This window comes from Apteryx rowi, unplaced genomic scaffold, assembly GCF_003343035.1.
Source record: "Apteryx rowi isolate R43461 unplaced genomic scaffold, aptRow1 scaffold_354, whole genome shotgun sequence".
NCBI lineage: Eukaryota > Metazoa > Chordata > Aves > Apterygiformes > Apterygidae > Apteryx > Apteryx rowi.
Window position 1 is genome coordinate 222,096 of NW_020450019.1, and position 23,414 is coordinate 245,509.

Here is a 23,414-nt window from a genome sequence, read left to right on the forward strand (position 1 = left end):
GGGAGGGCTGCGGATCGGGACGGGGCAGGCACCGGTGGCGGGGAACGCGGGAGCCCCCCCCCCCCCATAAGAAGCTGTGGCTTTGCTACAGTGTTTCACTTTGGTACCGAGAAAAATAATTAAAAGTTAAATCAAACGCAACGAGTTACGGCTATTGCTGCCAGGAGGTGCTGTCCCCGTCCCCCAGGCCCTCTCCTGCGCCGCCCTGGGCTGCCCCGGCCCGTCCCGCTGTCCCCACGCGTCCCCGTGCCGCCCGGGGGCCGCCGGGGTGACGTGTCCCCTCCCCGGGCGGCCCGGCGGGGTCCCTCGCTGCTCCCTGAGCCCAGCAAAGCCTCAGCGGCCCCGGGGGCAGCACGGGGACTGGGCAGGGGACGGAGGCGGGTGCGAACTCGGCACGGGGGCTGCCCAGCCGCTACGAACTGACCCTCTCAAAATCACCGGGAGCTCTAGATTAACCAGGGAAGAAAATCCACCCCCTAATATACCAGACGTGAAGAGATTTATTTCTTTTCTTTTCTTTTTTTTAAATATTTATATATATATTTATATTACGTATATTATATATATATAATATGTAAATATATTTTTTAAAACAATATAAAATGTTAAGACACTTCACTTAAATGTAAAGAGTTGCTTTTTGCAATCCAAAGAAATTGCATCATGATTTTTTTTTTTGTATTTTTTTTTCTCTTTGTTATTCAAAAAAGGCTCGTTCTTCTGTACAAAAATGATCGATATACAAAAAAAGAGGGGGGGGGGGGGAAGAAGAAAACAACCAAAACAACCCAACGACGAACTAGCCAACGAAAGGAGTGATTCGATCTCTTGTTTCCGTGCGTAGGGGCTGCGCGCTTCACGGCGCGGCGGCTGACCGCAGGCGCACCCAAGCGCGCGCACCCGCACCCGCGCAGCCCGGCCTCGCCAGGGTGCTCGCCGCTGCCGCCGGCCGGGCCCTGCCCGGCACCTTGCAGCCCTGCGCCCCACTCCTGCCTGCCAAGCCACGCGGGGACGGGGACGGGGGGGACGCGGTTCCCCGGGGAAGGACCGGGGCGAGCTGGCTCCCGGCGGCTGCTGCTGCCGCCCTCCCGGCGCCGGAGCCCTCTCCGGAGCGGTCCTGCCCCAACCCGCTTGTCCCCGAGGCCGTCCGGCGAGCTGGAAGGGGACAGGGGTCCGGCACGGCATCACCGCGCCACGGGTTGGTCCCCCCCGCCAGCACCACGGCGTCCTTCTGCCCCACGGCAGCCACGAGCCGGACGAGCATTTAAAGTGCTACGTTACGAACCGCCGGCGCGGGAAAAGCCGGCCCTGCTGCGGGACCGGCGCCCGTCGCTTCCAGCACACGTTTCTCTACCCGTTTCAGCCTCGCCGCTGCCTGCCCGCCCGAGCCCTCCGGCCAGCTGAGCCCCCCCAGCGCATCGCCCGGGCTCCGGCTTCCCCGGCCTTCGCTCTTCCTCCTGCTTCCTCGGGTTCCCATGCGGAGCAGGCCGAACGCGGCACCGGCTGCGCGGCAGGCGGCAACGACAGCCCTCAAGACGGCACTGACCTTGCGGCACGCCAACGGCAAAACCCCGCAGCGGCTCCACCGCGACCGAGCCGCGGAGTCTCGGCTACGGACCGGAGCCGCGTTTCCTCCGGGAGTCGTTAGAGTTACGGCTACTGAGAGACTGAGCGGGAGGAAAACGGAGGAGCAGCAGCGTTAACAGTCAGCTCTGGGGGGGTCTGAGACGTCTTCAGCAGCCGCTTTTTTTCCCCTTTCCGCCCCCCATCCACCTCTCTCTGCTTTTGCACTGCTCCCGCGTGAGCAGGCCGTGGAGGGGTCGGGCGCCGCACAACGTCCTTGTTGCTTGAAGCTCGTGAAACTGGTGGAGTGAAGTTCTGAGAGCTCTTAAATAAACAGAAAACGCCAGGGTGGAAAAGGGAGGTATCGAGAAAACCAAAACAACAACAGCAACCAAAACAAAACAAGAAAGAAAGGAAAAAAAAAGAAAAGTAAAATAAAAGAACGAGAGAGAGAGAGAGAGAAAGAGAGAAAGAAACAGAAAGTGGCTGGTTGGCCATTTTGGAGCAAGATGCGAGACAGAAGTTGGGCCGTGCTGGAGCAGAGGCGAGACAGAAGTTGGGCCGCATCGGAGCAGAGGTGAGACAGAAGTTCGGCCATATCGGAGCAGAGGTGAGACACGAGGTCGGCCACATTGGAGCAAGACATTTAAAACAAAAAGAGAGGGACACCTGGTGATCTCTCAAGGTGCCTCAAGAAGACAGTCCAAGGGAGGAGCATAAGGAAGAGAGAAGCCAGGCCCCAGGAGGCAGGAAAACAGTTGGATGGAGTTGGCAAGGAGGTTTAGAATGAAATGGATGAGTTCCTTGCCCCAAAGGAAGTCAATACAGGGATGGATGTTCTGCCAGATGTAGGTTTTTCTGAGACTGCAGTGGAAGTCTCACTAGCCTCTTTAGATGTTCTAGCGGCCTAGAAAGAAAAGCAAGATTCAAGGAGGAGGAGGAGGAGGAAAAGGGGAGGAAAGTCAAACAGTTTCTTAAAAAAAAGACAAAAAAAAAGGAAAAAAAAAGAAAAAAAACAGGAGTTTGTTCAGAAGCAGCATTGATTTAGGCCTGAGGTCAAGCAGCTGGAAAAGGTCCACCACAAACAGAGCACGAGATGAGCTGGTTCCACGAGTTACTGGATGGGAAGGGGACACCACCGAGAGGAGGAGGAGAGAGACAGAGAGAGAGACAGACAGACGGACGGACACGTGGACAGACACGCACACACAGAGGCAGGCAGGCGAAGGGGAGAGGGCAGAAAGGCGGGGAGGGGGGGACAAGAATCGCAATGTTAGACTGAGCATGCACGCTGCGCTACACGGTGGCTGTATCTCAGTTAGTGGTGGCGTGGCAGGGCCGGGTGTCGCGGGGAAGCCGGGGCTGCTGCAGAGGTGCTGTTTCTCAGAGACGAGCGGGCGCGGAGGCTGCCTCCCCGCGGGGAAAGGCTCGGCAGCCTCCAGCCAAGGCCGGTGGAGCTCCGCATGCTCCTCCGAAACGTGAGAGCGCCCACCCCATCCCTCCGCCGCCCACCGCGCTGGCATCCGGGCATCGCGACCGGTGACACAGACCACCCCTGTGCTCTACCAGACATCCGTAATTATAAAAAAATAGTAATGCAAAAGCTAGTCCAACCAGAGTCAGGGCAGTAGGCACCGGGAAGGTTGCCCATCAACCCTCTGGGAAAGGACTGAAAGCTCCTCCAACCCCAACTCATCCCCCTTGCCAATGGCAGAGGGATGGTCAGCTGGGCCGGGGGGCACAGCCAAACCCTGCGCAGAGGAGAGCCAGGACAAAAGCACCAAGGAAAACTCCTGCTCTGGCCAGGCTTTGCCCATGGATACCCAGTGAGGAGATGATTAGCAGGGTGCTGGGGTCCTGGTCACGCTTGGAGAAGGGGCCCTGAAGGACACGGCCACACACGTCTGGCCCGGCCAGAGGTGGGGCTGGGGCAGCGAGGCTACGGGGAGCTCAGGGACACGGGGACAGCCCGGACCGTGGCTGGTGGGTGGCCTCCAGGGATGGGACTTGGTGGCATTGCCGAGACTGCAAAGGCCAGTGAAGGGAGCTGGGTGCCTCCCCGCTCCCGCGGCACCCGGCCGGGGGAGACGCCTTGCCGACCCCTCTGGGCTCTTGGCACAGCCCTTCTGGACGGTGTTGCTCTGCTCGCTGAGGCAGCCTTGGAGGTGAGGTACCGAAAAGCTGCACCCCCTCCTCGCCCCTGCGCTAGGGGCCTGGGAACCTGCACGTGCCGAAACAGCGACCACGCGGGCTTGGAGAGGCCGGCAGGGAAAGCCGGCCTCGCGGGGGGCAGCGCGGGGGGCAGAGGGGGCCGGAGGGTCCTGCCAGGACGCCGCTGCCGTCCGCGGGCAGGATGCCGGCCCGCACAGCGGATGGGGGTCTGAAACGCTCGCCGAAGGGGTGGGCACCCCTTGGCACGCAGCTGGGGCAGGGGACCGTCACCGCGGAGGGCAGCGTCCCGCACGAGGCCGAGCGGGGTCACGGGGATGCACCACGGGCTGCCGCAGGACCCGGCACCGTCTCGGCTGCGGTCGCGACAAACAGCACCTGTGCGCGTCTCCGACCCGGAGCACCGGAGGGGACGAGCCTGGGCTGATCCTCTTGCCAGAGAGGAGCCAGTGGAGCAGGGGGGAGGGAGGTGCCCATTTTGCTCATGAGCCGTTTGCCCAAATTGCATGAAATCCCCCCCCCCCCCCCCCCCCCCAGCTACAGTTCGAGGCAGCTGGGAAAAACCTTCGGTTTGTCTGGCAGGGTTTCCGGTTCCAACAGAATGAGCAAAATCGGGTTTATTGGGTGGTTTGTTCAAGACAGGCCGAGGGAAGGAGACTGAAACACAGACCGGGGGAGGGAAGGGAGCACGGAGCGGGACAAGCCCCGCTCGTGGTGCTGCTGTCCACCACGGGGGCAGGAGGCAGGGTGCCGGGGACCTTGCGGAGGAGGGTGGTGGGAGAGGCGAGGAAGGTGGGTTTAAGGGCGACAAACTGGCTTTTGTTACCTTGCCTTGTGGCCTGAGCCAGTTGGACAGCCACTGTGAGCACTGGTCGTGTCAGCAAGAACACAGAAGCAAGTGAACGCCGCTGCGGCCGGGAGGAGCCGTCCGGGCTAACGCGGACCAGCCCACGTGGGGCAGGGAGAGGGGCTGGTGCTGGGCCGAAGGGGGGGGGCACGATCCCATCCCAAAGCTCTCCTCTTCCAGCTGCTCTGGCCCCCCAACCTCTCCCCATGCTTCTGGGCGCCCCGGTGCTGCCACCCTGCCCTAGACACCCCTCGCCTGGGAGAACCCGCTTCTGCAGACACGGCTGTCGCGGTGCCGTGGGCTGGCTGTGTGCTGGGCTGTCCCGGTGAGCCCTGCAGCACGCGGGGAGCAGATGGGACAGAGGGACGGGGGGAAGGAGGGTCCTGGCTCTCTGAAACCTCCTGGGATGGACAGGGGAAGGCCATCCCAGGGTACCTGGAGCCTCTCGGAGCCCCATCTCCGAAGGCAGCCGAGGGCGCTGCTCTGCAGAGGGTTTGCTCCAGCATGAACACAGCGGCCCAGACCTGCTCCTCCTCGTCCCTTTGCCTGCTCTGCCTACGAGGCCGACTGTGAACAGAGCAGGAGAGCGGTCCTGTGGGCAGCCATGGGCATGGACACCCTGGGTCTTGGGGTGGGACAGACTAAAGGTGCAACATGGGTCATGGCACAGCAGGCTGCGGATCTCCAGATCCCACAGCAGACCTGGGTTGTATGAGAGGCCTTGCATTATCAACCCTCTCATCACCATGGCCAAAATGGTCTTCAAAGAGGTCTAACGATCCCTCAGGACAAGGGCATCAAAGCCCCCCTGCCCACAGTGCCTGAACCTGGCCCTGGGGCTCAGCCCTGTCCATCGGGGCAGCACACGGGGACCTCACACCACACTTGAAATGCGTTTGCCACTTTCAGCTCAGCACAAGGTTGTGTCCCCATTCCCAACGGCCAGCTATGGAAACCACCGTGCCAGGAAGAGACAGACACAAGAGATCCTCCTGTCCACCTCCCTGAGCCTCCTGCCCCTGACAGTGGGTCCCCACTCCCCGAGCCTTGCCAGAAAGGGCAGTTACTGAGAGTCCAGTCCCCCAAAAAAAGCAGCACCTGCTGGCAAACCCTTCCCTCCTCCCCTGCCCACCACCCACACCCTCACCCCTAAGAGACAGCGAGGGAAAAGCAGGGGTCCTGGCTAGCCTGCCGTTCGCCCTGCTGCTAGGAGAGCCGGGAGAGGCTGCTCTAGAGATAAACTACCTGCTGTTGTCCCTGGATCCTCATGTACTCCATTCTCTGCTTTATGTGTTTGCTCTTGTCGGGGCTGCCCTGCTGGCTCTGCTTCAGCCTGGACGCCGGGTTCACCATCTTCATGGCTGGGATGGAGACACCACCACTCTGTTGAGAAAGAGAATTGGGGAGGGAGTTAAAACCAGCAGGCAAATAAACACGTTAGCCCTTCCTCCAGCTGGGCGCCGCCAGCGCTGGGTGCAGGACAGGCAGAGTTGTGCCGGGCACCTTCACCTCCAGCCTCGGTGCACGGCACCTTGCCGTCCTGCTGGGCCCCGGGGCCCCGGCAGTGAATCCAGTCAAAGTTAACTCTGCTCACGTTCAAACAGCTTTTGTCATGCATAAAGGCAGAATGCAGCAAAACGCTTTTGAAATCCCACCCACACCAGACGGAGAGGGATGCAAGTCCCGCGGGGAGCCTGGCTCACCCCGCCAAGGCCCCGGGGCGGAGCAGGCCGTGGGACACTGCGCCTCTGCCGGGATGGACTTGAACTCGGCTCTCCTGCAAAGGTGCCCAGCACCTCTATGCTTGAGAGCAGGATTTGCAGCCTTGCAGGCGCTGCAGCTGGTGCCCACATTAACAAGGACACCAGATCCACGCGCCAAAGGAGCCCTCGTCGGGCACCCGCTTTGGGGAGCTCAGAAACCAGCCAGGACTTACCGACACAGAGCCGCCGCCAACTCTGCAATGCAAACAGGGAAGGTTAGGGGCAGACACTGCAAACAGGAGGCCGAGAGCAAGAGGAGAGCATCCCTGCCTGCGCAGGGGATGCACAGCCAAGAAAAAGGGAAAGAGGCGACATCAGACAGAAGCAGATTCCAGATGGAAACGACGGTAGTGGGAATATAGAGGTTTTTATTAACTATCTTGCACAGATTGAGATACAAAGGCTTGCAAGAACAGCAGCGAGAGAAGCATTTCCCGTAAGCACGTTTCTTGTACCTGTGAGCAAATCTTCCAAGCAGGCGAATAAAGTGGTACCTGCACAGGGCCCTGCCGGGAGCCTCGCCGCCGCCTGGTGCTGCCCGAAGCCTTTCCCTGCAATCGCTGCTCCCTCCTGCCTGCCCCGTGCTGCGTCTGGACCAGCTCTCCAGGTGGCAAAACTGGCACTTCTGATGCTGCCCCAGAAATGTGCAATTTATGCCCAGATTGCACCTCGAACCTCGCAGGAGGAGAGGGCCAACAGACTGCCGCAGCAGGGCTAGCTTAGTGGGATCGCACAGCACGGCTGCAGAGCCGGGAGCGTGGCTGACTGCAGGAGGAGGGAAGAGGAGGCATAGGAGGGGTCCGATGTGCTGGTATCTGCAAGAATGCTTTATTTTGCACTCTTGTGCGCATTGCTTCCTTCCTACGTTCTCTTCCTCGTCCACTTGACATTCGGGTTATTTGCATGCCGCAGAGCAAATCAGCACACACACGGCTTACACGCGGTGCCTGACCAACCTGCCCTGGCTCAGACTCTCAGTGGTCCTACAGACCGGAGACAGAAATTCCCCGGACCCAACACAACAAAATCTAGGTCCCATCTGCGCCACATCGTCCCCAGCTCTCCCAGCATCCTGGGTACAAACAGGCGCTGGATAGCCTTTGCATCCAAGTTGCAGCAGCCTTGAAATGTCAAGCAAGATTTGCCCTCTCCGACTCTGATTTAAGGATCGACTGATGCAAACCTGGCTACGCAGCCTCTCCTGTCAAGCCCTGATTTGAGTTTTGCTTTGTGAGTACCCGAGCACGCGTCAGCCATAGCAATAAATTCATCTCGCAGCTCTGCTTCTAGTTTGCACAGCTCCGGCAGTGCAGCGGGAACTAACAATAGGAGAAAATTGCAGCTACACCCACTTGGAAGGCCCATTTACCCAGCGAGAGCGCTGTAAAGGGGCCTTGGTGTAAGTGAGAACCAGGGCTGAGATAATTGCTGCAAATGAAAAAGGAGATTCATTCATGAGCACTGATTGTTAATAAAGGAACAGGCTGACTTCTGAATGGCTGAGGGTTTTTTCCCCCTCTTTTCCCAGCTATTCAGCAAGCCGAGTGGCTGCTGCAGATTCCAACGGAAACCAATTTGGACGGCTTCAGGGAGCCTGCACTGTGATTTAATTAGGAGAAACATCTGCTGCTTTGCAGTGACACTTAAACTGCAGTTAGTCAGAAAAGTGCTTATGCAAAATGAAAAAAGAGAAAAGCCGCTTTCTCAGTTCAGCACATGCAGGCCTCGTGTGCGCCAAGCGGCTGCGGGCTGTGAGGCTGAACGCTCGGTCATCTCCGGAGCCAGCCAGAAATCGTTCTGCAGAAACTGGCAGGGCGAAAGCTAATCCTGCTGGTCCCCAGACCAAGTCCTGGAGACAGCGCTCTCTGCCTCTCTACTTATCAGTGGGGCAGATCTAGTATGGACTCAGCTACACACCGTGCAAAGCGGCTTCCCTTCCGGAGAGCCTGGTTCAGCGCTGCCCGTGAGCACGCCTATGCGAAGCTGGGCTATGCCTTGGGTCCAAGCTATAGCAAAATCCCCATCCCAGCGCCCGCTGCAGATCCCAGGCACAGTCAGTTCCCGGACCAGCAGCCAAGGCGACCAGGGCTGCTGCGCACCGGGAGCAGCCCTGAACCCTGCCACCGCAGAAGACGCCTGCTAGCCCTGGTCTGATTCAGTGCTAGCGCACAGCAATGCAAGGGGGCGAGGAAGCCACCAGCACCCAGAGAGAGGGGCAGACGGCAGTGCTGCCTGCAACCGTTTGCCATTACAATTCGTACCGTGCTGCCTGCAGTCTCGCTCCTTCTTGCCTGCACTTCCACTGGCTTGCCCAAGTGACGGGGAGAAAGGGAGATTTGTTTTACACCTCAGCTCTATCTGAAGGTAGATTCACAGAGAGGGGGCAGGTAGAGATGGAGGAAGAGAACGCATCAGAGTGAATCCAAGGGTATAGCACAGCAAGAGGGATAACAGAAAATAAACCTGAGGACTGTCGAGAGGGAGCTGCGGCTTCGGTAGCAGAGGTGGTTTGGTCTTGCTCGGAGATGGACTCTCAGAAGCATCATCTTTGGCCTGACTGAGATCCAGGGCAGTGCCATCATCACAGCTGCTGGGTATGAGATCCCCTGGACCTCCCTCTATCCCTTTGCTGGCATCCTTAGACTCCTCTTGTCCTAGAAGTTCTTTAGGGAATATGAATTCAACTGATGGATGGCTGTTGATTTCATTAATGGTTATTTCCAGCTCACGGATAGTCTCTTCTAGGCTATCCAGTCTCTGGTATGTGCCTTCATAAATCTCTTTGCTGCGTGGAGTCATGGGGTGGAGAGGAGACCAGTCCCCTTTGCTTCTTCCCCGAGGACCCAGGGAACAGTGTTCCTCTGCTGTCTTCTCTCCTACACCGGAGTCCATTTCGGCTCTTTCTCCCTGAGTGGGCAGACCGAGGCTGCTCCGGCCTGGTGCTGCTGCACGCTCCGCTGGCCTTGATAAAGCAGGGAGCTGCTCCTTGGGGTGCTCAGCCCTGGACTCTTTGCTCCCTTGCTGGTCTGGATTGCTGCCTAGGAAAGATCTGGGTTTTGGCACAGGGCATGCTGGTGCTGGCAAGCTGTTGTGTTCCTCGCTCCGCGTTTGTTTGCAAACCCCATCGGGGACTCCAGGAGGAGGAACTGCCTCCTGCACACTCTGTCTGGTTCCTCCTCGGGGCTCCACAACATCACTGGGAACCCCCAGGACAGCGCTGGGCCTTTCGCTATCTGCACTGATGGATGGGAGCACTGTGTCTCCGGCTCTGGGATCCACGGCTTCCCCCCAAGGAAGGGGAGACTGTTCAGTCAAAGGACCTTGGTGTGACGGCTTGCTGCTGCCTTCTTGTCTTCCAGGAGAGTTCAAAGCTGTGTGCCCTCTTTCTTCTCCAACAGACTGGCTAGTTTCATGCTTTGAGAGAGATGGGACCTTGCTGTTCACTAGAGCGAACATCGAAGTCTCTCTTGCTGCATGGTCACAGCCCTGAAATGGGCCTCTTTGGGGCTGTGTGGCTGAGGCTGAAACGCACCCAAGTGTGGCCGGAGACTCTTCCGAGATGCCAGGAGATGCACAGCGTTTCCCTTTCCCATCAAAGCGGCTCTCAGGCCTGTCTGGCGAGAGCACATCAGCAGAGTTTCCTTCTGATTGCTCATGAACTGGTGCAAGCTCCTCTTCTGCTCCTCTGCTGCCGGAGTGGTCACCGTGCTCAGAGGAGCCTGTTTCTACCGACACCTCAAGCTCGGCTTCAGGGGACGGTGGTTCAGACACCCACTCGGTGAGCACAATCTGCGGGAGGGAGAAAGCCCTGCTCCCTGGGGGTGCCAGGGGCTCCAGCTCCTAGGTAGAGAATTCAGACAAATTAAGAGCTGGTGGAGAAGCAGAGACCTGGCCACGCCAGCGAAGGAAGCGGAGAGCTACTCGGGGAGCAGGGCAGCTGCTTCTGGACATTTCCTCACTACCACCAGGACAGCACGTCATGTGTCAGCACACCCAGGCGCCCAGCTTTTTCGGGTCCCTCACTGATGACACCTTCGGGCATTGTATCACTCCAAGAACGTGCTTGGCCAGGAGGGGAGTTGCTCGGCTCCCCTCTTGCCTAGCCACGGTTTCAGCAGCTGTTTGGGCAACTGTGATTTCTCACAGGCATGGAGAGATACCGTGCTTTTACTGGGCTTAAGGTGTCTATGCGACTTATGCAACTAAGTTGCTTGGATTCTTTAGTAAATCAGAGTCGGTGCTGCTGCACCTCCCAAATGCCTTTGGAAATCTGACTGCCACAGTCTGGTCCAGATTTCTCTTACGCTGGTGTAAAGAGGCACAGCGCTCATGCGAGAGCAGGGTCCAGCCCTCACGGCTGCTCAGCACAGCCGCACACGGGCTGTGGGGCTGCGAGCTACCCGGGCGGCTGCTCTTTGCAGTCAGCTCACAGGTCTCGGTGGATCTGAAGGCAGGGGAAGATCCATTGCAAATGAGCTGCAAAGGAGTACAAGACCTTTAAAACCCCGAGCATCAAGAAGCCACCTAGAAAACACTGTCGTTCTTCCCCCTGCATCTCTGTTACTGTCACAAGGGAGAGGCAATGAGCCATGCTATGCCTGGGGGATTAGAGCATGCCATGCCCCCTAAGGAGGCCAGGGAAACAGAGGTGGAAGGACTTTCGGAGGAGAAATGCTCTCCAAAACAGGTGCCCCCCTGCAGCTGCAGGGCTGGAAAGGGTCCTCTGCACTGCAAATCTGGGGTCCTTTCCTGGGCAGGGATCTGCAGCCTCCAGAGGGGCTCTGTGTGCTGCAGCTGGGTCCAGCATCGTGCTGGCCGGCTGTGGTGGCCTAACAGCAGGACAGGGTGATACGGTGGTTACACCACGCTGCCTGGTGGCCCAGCCCCACATCACAGGACAGGCAGGTGGGGGGGGGACGCACAGCCTTGGCCTGATTGCTCTGGCACAGCGTGTCTCGCCCGTGCTGCAGCTCTGGGGGTCTGAGTATCACCCAGGACACACAGAGAAGGACATACAAGTGCTGCAATGGCTGCTGAGCTCTGGGGCCAGAGCTGGACCTGTCCAAGCCCCGGGGAGAGGGGTCCTTCCCCACAGGGGTAGGCGATGGTGCCAGGGAGCAGCTCTAGGGCAGCCGTGGTCTGCCCAGCAGTGGTGGACTCAGCCCTGGTGCTGGGTCTCCCCAGGAGAGAGCAGGGACCCAGTGGGACCCCTACGACATGCCCTGACCCCAGCAGCAGCTGAGCTGCTCTGGATGAGCCAGAAAACCCAAAGAGCTGTCCGGGTCCATGGAGCAGGACACGCCAGGAGAAGGAACTGGGCTCCCAGGCCCAGCTGTGCTCCTTGGCCCTGTGCTGAGCTGGAGGGATGTGTGGGGTGCGGGTAGCGTGCCGGGGCTGTGAGGGCCCCCAGCTCCCCCAGCCCGGCTGGCACAGAGATGCCTGTTGCTCTGACCCAGCCTTCATCGCGGTGCGGTGAAGGAGAGCAGCCTGTGCGTCCCCTCCCAAGGTTTGGGTGCGAGGGCAGGGAGGCCAGCAAATGTCTGGCCTGGCTCCTTGGCTGCGAATCCACTGAAGCCTTTGCAGGGTGCAAGGAAATAGCGTGGCCCCTTTTGGCCGTGCGAAACCACTCCGCATCACCAGTCAGGCCGGAGCCAGGCAGCGCACAGGTATCCACCGTGCAGGTTGGATCCAGGGCTCTGCCTCTGTGTCCCACTGCAAAGTGCTTCCTCAGCCCTGTCCTGCACCAGTCCTGTCCCCTTCCCAAGGGTGCAGCTCACCCAGCCCTGCTGCTCCCCACTGCTAGATGCCTTCTGGAGAGGGTCTTAGCGGCCCCCTCTATCCTGCTCTCTGCCCTCTTGTTCACCCCCCAGGGCACCCTCTGCTCCATCCCGTCCACCTTCCAGGCATCTTTGTTTCCTCCTGCTCTCTCCATCCCTGGAGGATGAAGGGCAGGAAGGTTGGGAGGGAGCAGGGCTGAGCCTGTCCCTTTTGCTCTGTTCAGCTGCTCAAGAGGTTCCCAGCAGCCTCCAGCCTCCAGCCCAGCCCTTCACCTTCCACCAGCATCATGCATGTGGAGTGGGGTCTCCATCCGCAAGGCACAACATGCATCACCATCCAGAGCCCTCATTCCAGTGACACCCGCCCAGGCTGTAGCAAGCCACCAAGGCACCCCGTACTGTGTGAGACCAGTGAGCTCTCCCCATGCCCAGCCCGGTGGGGTGCTGGGGGTGGCCCCATGCCCCTCACCCTCCATTCCTTCTCCCATCCATGTGGCTGCAGGGTCTGACCCTCATGGGAGCTCAGCAACCCCGGGTTGCTGTTGCATGGGGTGGTGTGGTTAGTGCTTGGTCCTGTGCTGTGTCAGTGTTGCACACAGTGGCAGTGAGCAAGGGAGTGGAGAGAAGCCATTAGTTTGTTAAATCAGAGAGACAAGGAGCGAGAGAGAGTTAAAAAGAGGCAGGAGATGAGGCCAGTTAAAGTGCAGTGGCAGCCCGTCAGGTAGAAGAAGGGATTGTAGCTCGGAGCAAGCTGTTACCTTCCATCCTTCGGCTGCAACGGAGGCTCCATTGGGCCACAAGTCTGCGTGCCCAGGGGAGACGGCAGCCATGAGCGGATCATAACGGAGCTTGGGAATGAAAGGGGAGGCAGAGCTTCTCTGAAACACCTGGGGAGTCAAACATGGTGGATTGGAGGAGGGAGGCTTGGGGGTAACAGAGACAGAGCCTGTGCCTGCAGAGTTGCTTGCCAGAGACAGGCCAGGTCAGGGGCTTGTCAGCTGCTGGCAGTGAGTGAAGCAACCACTGTTCTCAGCTGACAACGTGTGTGCGTGTGACAGTCACTGCTCAAACCATGGCCAGGGAGGCAACCCCCTCTCTCTGCTCCCCTGAAGCTTTGCCAGCCACTCTCCAAGGAGACAGGGGACTGGCCAGGGAAAAACTGCCCCTGGGCTGCCCCCAACAGGGCTCTCAGAGCCTGGAGACATTCAAGTCCCTGATTTTGGGATGGGGCCTGTGCTTCCCACATCAGTTGCCAGCTCCCCAACGTGGCAAAGGGACGAGTAGCCTTTCTGGATCCTCAGGGCAGGCTCTGCAGAGATGGAGGCTGGAGGTATGACCTGCCCATGGAGCTGTTCCCAGGGCTCCTAGTGTTTGAGAGGCCCACTGGGATTCACAACGCACCTTGGCACCTCGACCTTAGCGAACACACGGGGCTGGATGTGGGGCAATAACTAGCCTGGGGGAGTTCAGTCCTGCAGAATGCAGAGCCTCAGAATGGCATCTCAGGTGGGATCTCTGCAGGGTGTCTTGCGTACAACCCTAATGAACCTCCACCTGAAGCTGCACAGCATTAAAAACAAAGAGTTTGGCTTAGAGCCCAAGACTGCATGGAAGTGCTGAAGGACAGTAAACGAGGCACTCAGCTCCTTGACCCCCTGAGGGTCCTGCAGGGTGTATTTGCTTCTTGTTGCCCGTCTCCACAGTCCCATGCTCTTCCTGGAAGATAGGGCAAGGAGGGGGAGGCCCACTGCTGGACCGGTGCTAGAGATGCTTCTTTACCCAGCTGTTCCCTAGTCCTGTCCCCGGGTGTTTCCTGATGATGTCTAGAGCAGGGCACAGCCCATGCTGGCCACTCATGAGCACACAGGGTGGGGAGGGCTTTGCCTCCTGTCCAGGTAACCTGGGGCTTTCTGCAGCCCCTGTCGCACTCACCTCCAGCTCTGCAATGATGCGGTCCTCGTCATCGTCGTCTTTGATGGCAGAGGCGATGATGGGTGGGGTGGAGGCAGGTCTGACCACTTCCGACACTGTCCGTCTCAGCTTCACCTGGGGCTTCTGTGTCTCCAGCTCCTCCGACTCAGCCTTCTGCGAGGGGAGAGCAGGATGGATGAGGGGCTGGGGCACCAGGAGGCTGGGCCACGTCTGGTCGTGTCAAAGAGTGACCATGTCAGCCCAGCCCAGCAGCCATCCTGTGGCCCCGCTCCCTACCTTCATGAAACCAGGCTCCTTCTTGCTGGTGACAACGACTTCGCCGCTGCGGGTTGTGGTCAGCCCATGGGATGAGGGGAAGCTCCGGCGAGGAGGGGGAGGTGGTGGCGATTTGGAGGGTTTCTCAGTCCGGTACCGGGGCACCGTCAGTTCATCTGGGCACAAAAGATGCTGTGAGAGTGCAAGGTCTTTCCCTTCCCCTCTAGTACGACACCTGGGACTCTCCTCCTGCCTCCCCGGGCATAAAAGCTCCCTTCAGGGCACCACTGCTCAGCCCAGGGAAACACATGGTGACAGTAGGACAAGAACAGTGAGGACACAGCCAGGGCACAAGCAGAAAGAGAGCTCAGTGGAGAAAGTGGAGCTCATCTCGGACACAAGTCCTGCACCTGGATCTGCCCTAGATCTGCAGCAACCGGCTCTGCATGCACCCCAGCCCTGGGATCCGCAGTGTGGCCGCAGCCCCCCTGCCCTCCGCACACCATACCTGAGCCCCGGCGGCCGTTGGGGTCCACTTTGCCTGTGGATTTCTGTGCATGTTGTGGCTTGGAGGGCTTGTGCTCCGGCGTGGATGCAGCACTGCTGCTGCCTGTGGCCTGCTTGTGCTTGGCAGCAAACTCCAGGTCAGGGATGGCCTTCATGAGCTCGGCCTGTGTCTCCTCCAGGAGGCGGTTGATGTCCTTGGCACTGTACTGGGTCAGCGCTGCTCGCTTCTCCTCCCAGTCCCGCTCGGCAGCCTGTGGACGGCAGGCAGAGTTCGCTACAGCCTGCACCGATGCGGCAGCTTCTCCTGCCCTTGCAGGTGAGACGCGACCCAGCCACAGCCCTGGTGCCTCCCTCCAACCCGCCACCCGCTGAACCCAGGAGTCCTGGGGCCCTGCACTGCTCTAATTACCAAGCTGTACACCCCAGCTTGCTATTTGCCAACATGCAACTTGAGGGTGCTCCCAAGGCCGTGATCAACACTGGGGACTCCCCACTCTTATGATGCCCCTTCAGCCTAGAAATCCAGCAAGGAGGAGGAAGATGCACCTAGCTTTTATTCTCGGTTTCAGCTGGGAGACATCGGGATGTTGGGGAAGGAAAGAGCCCTAGCAGGGTTAGGCCATTTAGAAGATGCCCTCAGTTGTGGGTTTTGCTTGGACAACATGGGAGGAACCTGCCCTGGGCTCTTACCTCCACGGATATGGCTTTGTCTGCACTCTTCTTGCTGGGAGTTTCTGGGCCCGTCTGGGTCTTGGCAGGTACCATCTCCGGAGCCCGGGAAGGGTTATTGCTCTTGGAGGGGTGGGTCTGGGTCTGGGGGGGGCTGTGCCCAAAGCTGGGCATGCCCAGGGTCTCAGTGGCAGCAGTCAGGTGATGGAGGCTCACCGGGGGACTGGTGGGCGTCTCCAAATCCAGCCCTTTGCTGAAGTCTGTCTCAGGGGCGATCTTCTTGGGGGACTGGCTGAGGTTGTTCGGGGAGGTCCACACACCCTCCTCCACTTGCCTGCGGGGACAGAGAAGCCACTGGGTCACTGCACGGCATGGGGAGCTGGGCACAGCAAGAGACGGGGTTGGCATCTGGACGTGCTTGGTTATTACAACCCCTCTGAGCCCCGCCACAACCCGTGGAGCAAATGAACCTGCTCTTCTGAACATCTGCATTTCACGGCCGAAGGTTTAGATTTTCTGATGTCTATGAAGGGGCAATGATGTCTATGAGGGGGCAGAGTTCATGCTACAGGCTCTCTCTTCTCTACTTGGCTGTCCATTTTCATGAAACTTGTAGGAAACTGAGATTGCTCAGAATTCTGCTCCTCTGTTAAATTTGGCTGAAATTGGCCATTGGATTCAGGAGTTATTAGGAAAGGGGGAATGACAGGTAGGCAAATTCATACACTGAGCAATCATACAGGCTCATTTCCTTAGAAAACCAGACTAGAAATGAGCCTGAGGCAAGCCCCGGTGATGGAGCATTCCTCCTCAAGTTTGGCCAAGTTCTAAGCTATCATGAAGGGTCTTGTAATGTGAACAGGCAGGCAGGCTCAGCAATGGTACAGTTCCCAGCCTACAATTATTATTAGATATGGAAGATGATTTTCTTCATCAGAACTGTATCCTCCAACGTGCACATAAAGGTCAGGAAAATGTGATTATTTATGGGACACTGCCAAGGATGTGGAGCAGGGCCAGAGCCGGAGGGCGGCTGGGTCAGGATTCAGGCAGCGTGGGTTTGCCCCTGGAGGGGCACACAGCACTCACCTGCGGATCTGGGCGAGGGTGTCTGTCACCGTCTTGCAGCGCTTGAGCAGACTATCAAGGCGGTTTGGCTCCTCCTTGAGGAACTTCACTGCTTCCACTTCCACCCGCAGCACCACTCGCATCTTGCTCTGCAGGCTGGGGAACTGGGCTGTGGTGGGAGAGCAGGCGGTCACCCAGTGGTCCCTCCCGGTCCTGCCAGCCAGCCAGGCCAGCAGTGCTACAAGCGCCCCATGCCCACCGAAACCACCACGGCCATCCTCACTTCTGTGGCACATACACCCTGCCAGACCAAGCAGGATGCGTCCTGGGGCATCTATGCTGGTGTCTCTCTGCCTCTACGTGCTCATCATCCTTCTCCCTGCCACTCAGAGGCTTCACCTCTCCAGTCCAGTCGCTGGCACCGATCTTAGTCCCCACCAGGAACCTCCAAGCCACAGCAATAGACACAAATGCTCCCACAGAGCTGATCCCTGTGGGGGGCTTGGTAGCCAGGATGGTGGCCCTGGAGACTTGGGGCAGAGCCTGATGTGGATCAGGGAGCTCCTGGCTCCCTGCCCTGCGCTCTGCTCACTTGTCCAGGCTGCTCAGCATCAGCCCGATTATATGTAAAGGCTGCAGGAAAACAGAACTGTTCACACCTCTGTCCTGCGCCTCCAGGCCTTCCCCATGTCTCCCCCCGTCCCTGTCCCTCTCCCTCTCACAACCTCAGCAGCTTCTGCCAGATCATCAGCTATTGCCTGCCTTGGCTCTGGGAAGCAGGAACTCTGCCACTACGAGTTGAAGCGCCGGGTATATCTGCTCACGAAAGGCAGGATGGGGGCAGCCCAGGGATGGGGGATTGCAGGAGCAGCAAAATAAAATGCAGGGTGCACAGGGGTGGGTAGAAGCAAGGTCCCATGAGAGGGGGAGACTGTGGCTTCCAGCAGCCATGAGCTGTCAGATGAACTTGGGCAGAGTTTGCAGGACGGACTTCGACAGCTAGCAGAGCAAACAGGGACACTGTTCCTAGGGGGGAGCCACGAACGCTGCATCAGGGGTGCAGCCCTCACCACTGGAACACCAAAACCCTGCAGGGCACACACAGCCCACACCTGCACAGGCACCCCGGAAAGCTGGCTGGGGATACAGGCAAACACACCAGCCACACGTGAGGCAAAACAGGCAAACGCCCTGCTGACACGTGGTCCCAGCGCCAGCCAAGCGCACAGGCAACGCACCGACGAAGCACGCAAGCACACGGGGACGCACAGCCGCAGTAAATGCAAACACACAAACCCAGAGGCAACGGGCAACCCAGGGCCATGCTGCTGCCAGGCCAACGGCTTCCCACAGGCGAGGACGCAGCAGGGAGACGCAAGCAGATGCCGCTGCCCAACCCTGCCAGTACCTCAGGCCCAGGACCACCCCCCCCGTCCCCTGCGCTTGCTGCCCCTCACCCTTGAGGTCTGTCAGGGTCTCCCCCAGTTGTTTCAACACCACGGCCTTCTCCTCCAGCTCCTGCACAGGGATGAGCCGGTGGTTGTGGGCTAAATCCTTCTGGATCTTCTCCACGGACTTCTCCAGGTCACTGTGAACACACAGGCAGGGCAAGGACATCACTGCCACTCTGGGACTGTGCAGAGCCAGAGGGGAGGGAGCAGCGTGGCCAGGAGGGCAGGTCCCCTCCGCTCACGTCCTGCACTGCAGAGAGGGGAGCAGAGCTGGGCTGGGGACCATGATGCCTTCTCCTCCCTGGGGACACTAAGGCACCATGCAGGGATGTTGATTTAAGCCAGTGGAGGATCTGGCCCATCAAGGTCAGTGTACAAGGACCTTCACCCCACTCGAGTGCCAGGAACTGGTGCCCTTGGTGGAGCAGGCACAGCCAAGCAGTGCCAGCTCTGCCTGCGGGGCTCCCACCCAAATGGGCTCTCACTTCAGCTGCTGGGTGATGAGCTCCTCTTCATTGAGGTACCGGAGCCGTTCCTCTTCCACCAGGCTGCGCTGGCGCTGCAGAGGGTCCTCGTGCTTGCGCATGGTGTCCGTCACGCGCACGCTGATCTCTGTCTCCGTCCGCCGCAGCATTGTCTTCACCGTCTCCTGGTTCTGCAGCTGTGGGGTCAGGGAAGGCAATTAGCCCGTTGGCCGGGGGAGCTGCCCGGATGGGGCCCATGGTAGGCAAGGGGCATGGCGCAGGACTCGCCACTTGTGGAGACAGCCCTAGGCTCAGGCTGGGGAGGGATCGGGACCCTCGCTCTTACACACTCTCCTCTGCAGCTCCATTCACGCCCTGCAGATCTGCCACCGCTCCTTGTCTTTGGCGCTGGGCTGGTCAGAGCCAGAGGTCCCCAGCCCCAGAAGGGGAGCCGCCATCCGGCCTCGCTCTGTGCCAGGCAGGCAACAATGCAGGGAAGGGCTGGGATGGGGAGGGACGGGTGACCTGGCAGGGTGCCACCACACTGGCACTTTAGCTGGCCCCAGAGGTTGACCTAAAACAGCCAATTGACTGTGCAGCAACCAGAGCTCCTTTGCTTCACTCTGGACCCAGGAGTGGGCTGAGGCCACGTTTAACAGCAGAACAAAGCCAGGAGCAGGGCAGTGTGTTCAGTGTGGGCACGTGTGAATATTAAATGGGCTCAGGGCCTTTTAATTTCAGACTGTGGGTTGAATCCAGCCCAAGATCAAGATGCCATCCAGGGCCTGCACTTAGTGAACTGTGTGGCTGCTCTCAGCGAGCAGAGAGGGGCTGAATCTGTGGCCGGACTGTGGCTGTTCTGCAGGGCACTGTGTCCCCTGTCCATGATCCCCGTGCACACAGCATGAGCCCTGTGCTCAGGACTCTTCTGCAGCCAAGTCCTGTCCCATGCAAGGTTGCCAGGAAAGGGGGATTTTTGTGCTCTGGGCTGGAGCCACTTTGGTAAGAGCTGGGCCGGGTTGGGGTCCCCCTGGCACTCCTCGTACCCACCTGCAGCTTCTTGAGCTGCTGAAGTTGGTTGCGGAGGTCGCTGGCATTGTGCTGCAGGTCGTGGAGGTGCAGCTGCATGTGCAAGCGGGTGATGGCAGTGGGCTGCCCCGCCGGCGTGCTCGTGGCAGAGGGCGGCGGGGGCACAGGCACCGGTGTCCCCATGCCGCTCCGGCTGGCTGCTGCAGGGAGAGAAATCACAGGCTGCTGAGGGGAGCGTTCCCATCTCCCTGTCCCAGGCTTGCACCCTGCCCACTCCCAGCCCAGAACTCCTTTTGCCCTGTCTATCTGCCCCAGCACTTCTCACAGTCCTTCTACCTGCTCCCCTTTCTGGTCTGACCCCTAGGATTTGGTCCCTTCAGCTCCCTGGAGAAGATTGCCCTTCCCAGCGGAGTGTGCACACTCTGCTCTCGTGCCTTCCAGGGAATACCCCCTCCCCTCCCATGCTGTGCTTCAGTCTGTTAGCATTTCTGTGTGGCCTCCAAAACTGTATCGTCCACACAAGCCCCATGCCGGCTCCAAGGAGGGATTGCTCCTCAGCAGGATGGGGAGCCCCGCCGGCTGCCAGCACGTGATGGGGGGCTGCAGAGCCACAGGTCCCTGACATGGGCCTGGGGCCAGGGACTCGCAGTAGCCTCAAGCAGAAGGTTGGGGGTATTGTGGGGTGAGGAACTGGCTCTGCTCCTCTCCCCGGTCACTTACACACTGATGTGGGGGTCCCGCCGTTGGTGGTTTCCGTCTTCTCACTGCGACAAAAGAGAGGAAGGGAATGAGTGTGGAATAGGCACCTCCGTCCTCATCAGCACCAGGAGCCGGGACACTGCAGGGGCTGATGTCCCCCTGAAGGCAGGTGTCTGCGGGAAGGGTGGGCAGGAGTCTCCAGCCCGATCCTTAGCAGAAAATACCCTGGCTGGAGATTTCCCCTGAGCCTGGAGGATTTCCCCCTCCCTGCTCCCCACTACCACAACCCTGTCTGTGCCCTGGAGGAGCTGGCCCCAGCACCCACCATCCCATCCTTACCTGGGGGTCTCGGCCTCGGAGCCACGGAGCAGGGCGCTCTGCACCAGCCCCGTCAGGCTGGCAATCTGCTTCTCCATGGCTTCCATCCGTTCCCTGTGAGGAGAGGAAGAGGGGCCGGGTGAGGACTGGGCTGTGGCACTGCGGACACCCTCCCGCTGTTGAGTGCTTGTCCTGGCCTCATCAGTGCTTACCCAGCGGGTGCAGGGTCCCTGCAAGTCCTGCTTGCACATGTGGAGCCCAGGAGTACTCACTTCCCAGGATGGGAACCTAAGACACGGCAGCGCTGCTAATGTCACCTGCTATATCCGACCCCCTTCATCCTCCCCTTGCGCCTCCAGCTATCCCCAAACAGCTCCTTCAGGGCTGCACAATTTAGTGCTTATTAGGTATCTTGATACTTTCGCCTCTGTGGCAACGGGGCAAAGCCTACCTTTGCTTCATCTCTAGTTGCCCAGACACATCAAAGGACAATAACCGGGCCAGCAAGGCCAATTTCCAAGGAGAGGTTTCTCCCATTTCCTTTCTTACCTCGTTTCTGTATCCTTGGCCGGCACAGGAGAGCTGAACCCTGACAGCGGGCGGTCGCCAGGGCCAGGGAACAGCTCCGGAGGCCCGGAGGAACTGGGGTTGCGTGGTTTGTTGACGGGGCTCTCCATGAAGACAGAGGAGCAGGAGTCCTTGCGGAAGGACTGGCGGACAGGCGAGGACCGGCTGGGGGGCCCTGAGTAGGGGCTGTGAGGGCTCTGCCCCGGCTGCACATCCACCAGCCGCCCATCAGCCATCTTCTGCGGGGAGGAGGGGGGCAGGCGGAAACCCAGGCCAGGCCCATACGTGTCGCTGTAAATCTGCGCGTTGGGCTTGTACAGGCTGTCCTCCAGCTCCGTCTGCAAGGCAGCTGCGGAGTAGGTGCTGAGGGAGCGAACAGAGCCCCTCTTGTACAGCCCTCCGGAGTAGCCGAAAGGATCTCCCATGCCAGCCAGGGACTGGGTGGAGGTGATGCTGAGGCGGCCCTCGTGCACCATGCTGTAGGGATCGGCGTAGAGCCCCTCGTTCTTCACCAGCACCATGTTCTTCCCAGCCAGGTCTTCGTCCGGCTTCACGTCCCGGCGCTCCAGGATGGCGCTGGGGCTGGGCGAGACGCCTTGCGCGGGCGGCAGGTTGGAGAGGCGCTCGCTGTGGTGGACGGGGCTGCCCGCGTAGGAGGGTGGGCGGCCCCCGCTATAGGACATGCGAGAGCGGGACGGGGAGGAGGACTGGAGCACGGGCGGCGGGGAGCCGGAGGTCAGGTGAGAGGCTGGCGACATGTTGTTCAGCCGGCGGGTGGGAGACGACTCCCTGGAGGTGTAAACCATCTCCCTCTGCGGGGAAGGGACAGGGACCGTCAGCACCGCGGCCCCTCCGGGCTGCACCCCCTTCCCTTGCTCTGCCTGGCTGGGACCCTGCCTTGGTGCAACCCTCCCGTGGAGAGGTCTGGGTGCCTGCCGTGGATGCTGAGGATTAGGGCAGAGCTGCTCGCTGTGTGCATGTGTGTGTCTGTGCACTACCCCTCTGCAACTACCGATCCCCAAGCAAGCACCCTCCTGCCAGGCGAGGCTGAGCTAGAGACCCCCAGCCACGCTCTGTCCCTGGTTGCACCAAGAACCGGGATCTGCAGCTCGTGTGTCTTCACCTGCCCTTGGCAAACGGCAGCTCCCTCATTCCCATCTAGGAGCAGGACGATTCATTCTGATGAATTCCCTAAATATCATGTTTATTACTCTACTGTCAGGCTCCAAACATCCATTCACTTAAAGTAACACTTAACAATGCTGGAACCGGGGAAGACAAATCGCAGCCATTACTCCTTCCGCAAACACACACAATTACCAGTCTCTTTGTCTCTATCACTTTCTCTCTTCACTAACTCCAGCCCCGGTACCCAAGGCGTGCACACACTGCATGCTCTCCCCTGCCCCACGGACACGTCCGTCCCCTTACCCTCAGGTCGCCATTGGTGATGTGCGAGGCTGGGAATGAGGCATAGAGTGGCTCCTTCCGGTAGATTTTAATGATACTTCTGTCCTGGATATCTCTGAAAGGAGAGGGAGAGTTATGAGCCAGGCATCTTGAACAGGAAGTCTCCAAGCCCCCAGCAGGTCCTCACCACAAGACTGCACCCACATCCTTCTGCTTTCATCCCACTAATTTCATCTCTTGTGAAGCCCTCAAAGAAAGGGAAATCTTTCCTGCCAGTACTAGGAGTAGTTGGCCCAGTAGTTTCCATGGTGCTCTTCCCTATGTCAGGTTTTCCTGGGTCATACTTTGCAGAGATGAGCAAATATTGCCTGCCCTAGTTTCTTCTTAAGACCCTCACATGACGTACACCATCTCCAAGGAAATCCTCCTCCATTGCAAAGGTCTTTCTACCCCCATTGAAAAGGAAGACACCGGACCATCACCGCAGGCAGAGAAGTTGCCAACACTAGCTCGCATCTGAGGAGGAAAAATACAAGCTAATGAGCTTGACACCAGCAGCCAGGCAAGAGCAGGCTCTCAGGACTCTGTTTGTGTAAGGAAGAACCCTTAGAGGCTGGCGTTCCTTGTGAGAAGTGGCTCGAGATGTCAGGTACCAACGCAAAACTCATGCTGGATTTCTGAGCTCGCTCCCTCCCTCTCCGTCCACCCCACACCCTCACCGGACATCCTCCAGCTCATAGAAGACATTGCGCGACTCGTCCTTGATGAGGATGGCAGTGTTGGGAGATTTCAGCATCCCCATTGTGAGCTTCTGGGGAAACATGTGGACAATGAGGGCGTGCAGGGTGTCCATGCTGCTGATCTCGTGGGTGATGTGAACACGCCTCGTCTCATCCCCGAACTGCAGGAAAAGGACCCCTGCAAGC

At 59.2% G+C, this 23,414-nt stretch overlaps 1 protein-coding gene across 1 annotated transcript in view; it reads right to left on the bottom strand.

The window, feature by feature from the left end:
- Positions 1–1,052: 1,052 nt before the first annotated feature.
- SRCIN1 (SRC kinase signaling inhibitor 1) overlaps positions 1,053–23,414 on the bottom strand; it is a 64,203-nt gene continuing 41,841 nt past the window's right edge. The window contains exons 7-23 of the mRNA XM_026072931.1: positions 23,208–23,406; positions 22,510–22,603; positions 21,061–21,890; positions 20,533–20,625; positions 20,215–20,258; positions 19,516–19,694; positions 18,487–18,662; positions 18,008–18,138; positions 16,572–16,719; positions 15,504–15,816; positions 14,815–15,064; positions 14,328–14,482; positions 14,052–14,204; positions 12,878–13,006; positions 8,806–10,182; positions 5,825–5,962; positions 1,053–2,470 (exon numbers count right to left, since the gene is read on the bottom strand). Coding sequence (XP_025928716.1) covers positions 2,345–2,470; positions 5,825–5,962; positions 8,806–10,182; positions 12,878–13,006; positions 14,052–14,204; positions 14,328–14,482; positions 14,815–15,064; positions 15,504–15,816; positions 16,572–16,719; positions 18,008–18,138; positions 18,487–18,662; positions 19,516–19,694; positions 20,215–20,258; positions 20,533–20,625; positions 21,061–21,890; positions 22,510–22,603; positions 23,208–23,406 — 4,535 coding nt within the window. The 3' untranslated portion in view covers positions 1,053–2,344. The remainder of the gene's footprint in view (positions 2,471–5,824; positions 5,963–8,805; positions 10,183–12,877; positions 13,007–14,051; positions 14,205–14,327; positions 14,483–14,814; positions 15,065–15,503; positions 15,817–16,571; positions 16,720–18,007; positions 18,139–18,486; positions 18,663–19,515; positions 19,695–20,214; positions 20,259–20,532; positions 20,626–21,060; positions 21,891–22,509; positions 22,604–23,207; positions 23,407–23,414) is intronic.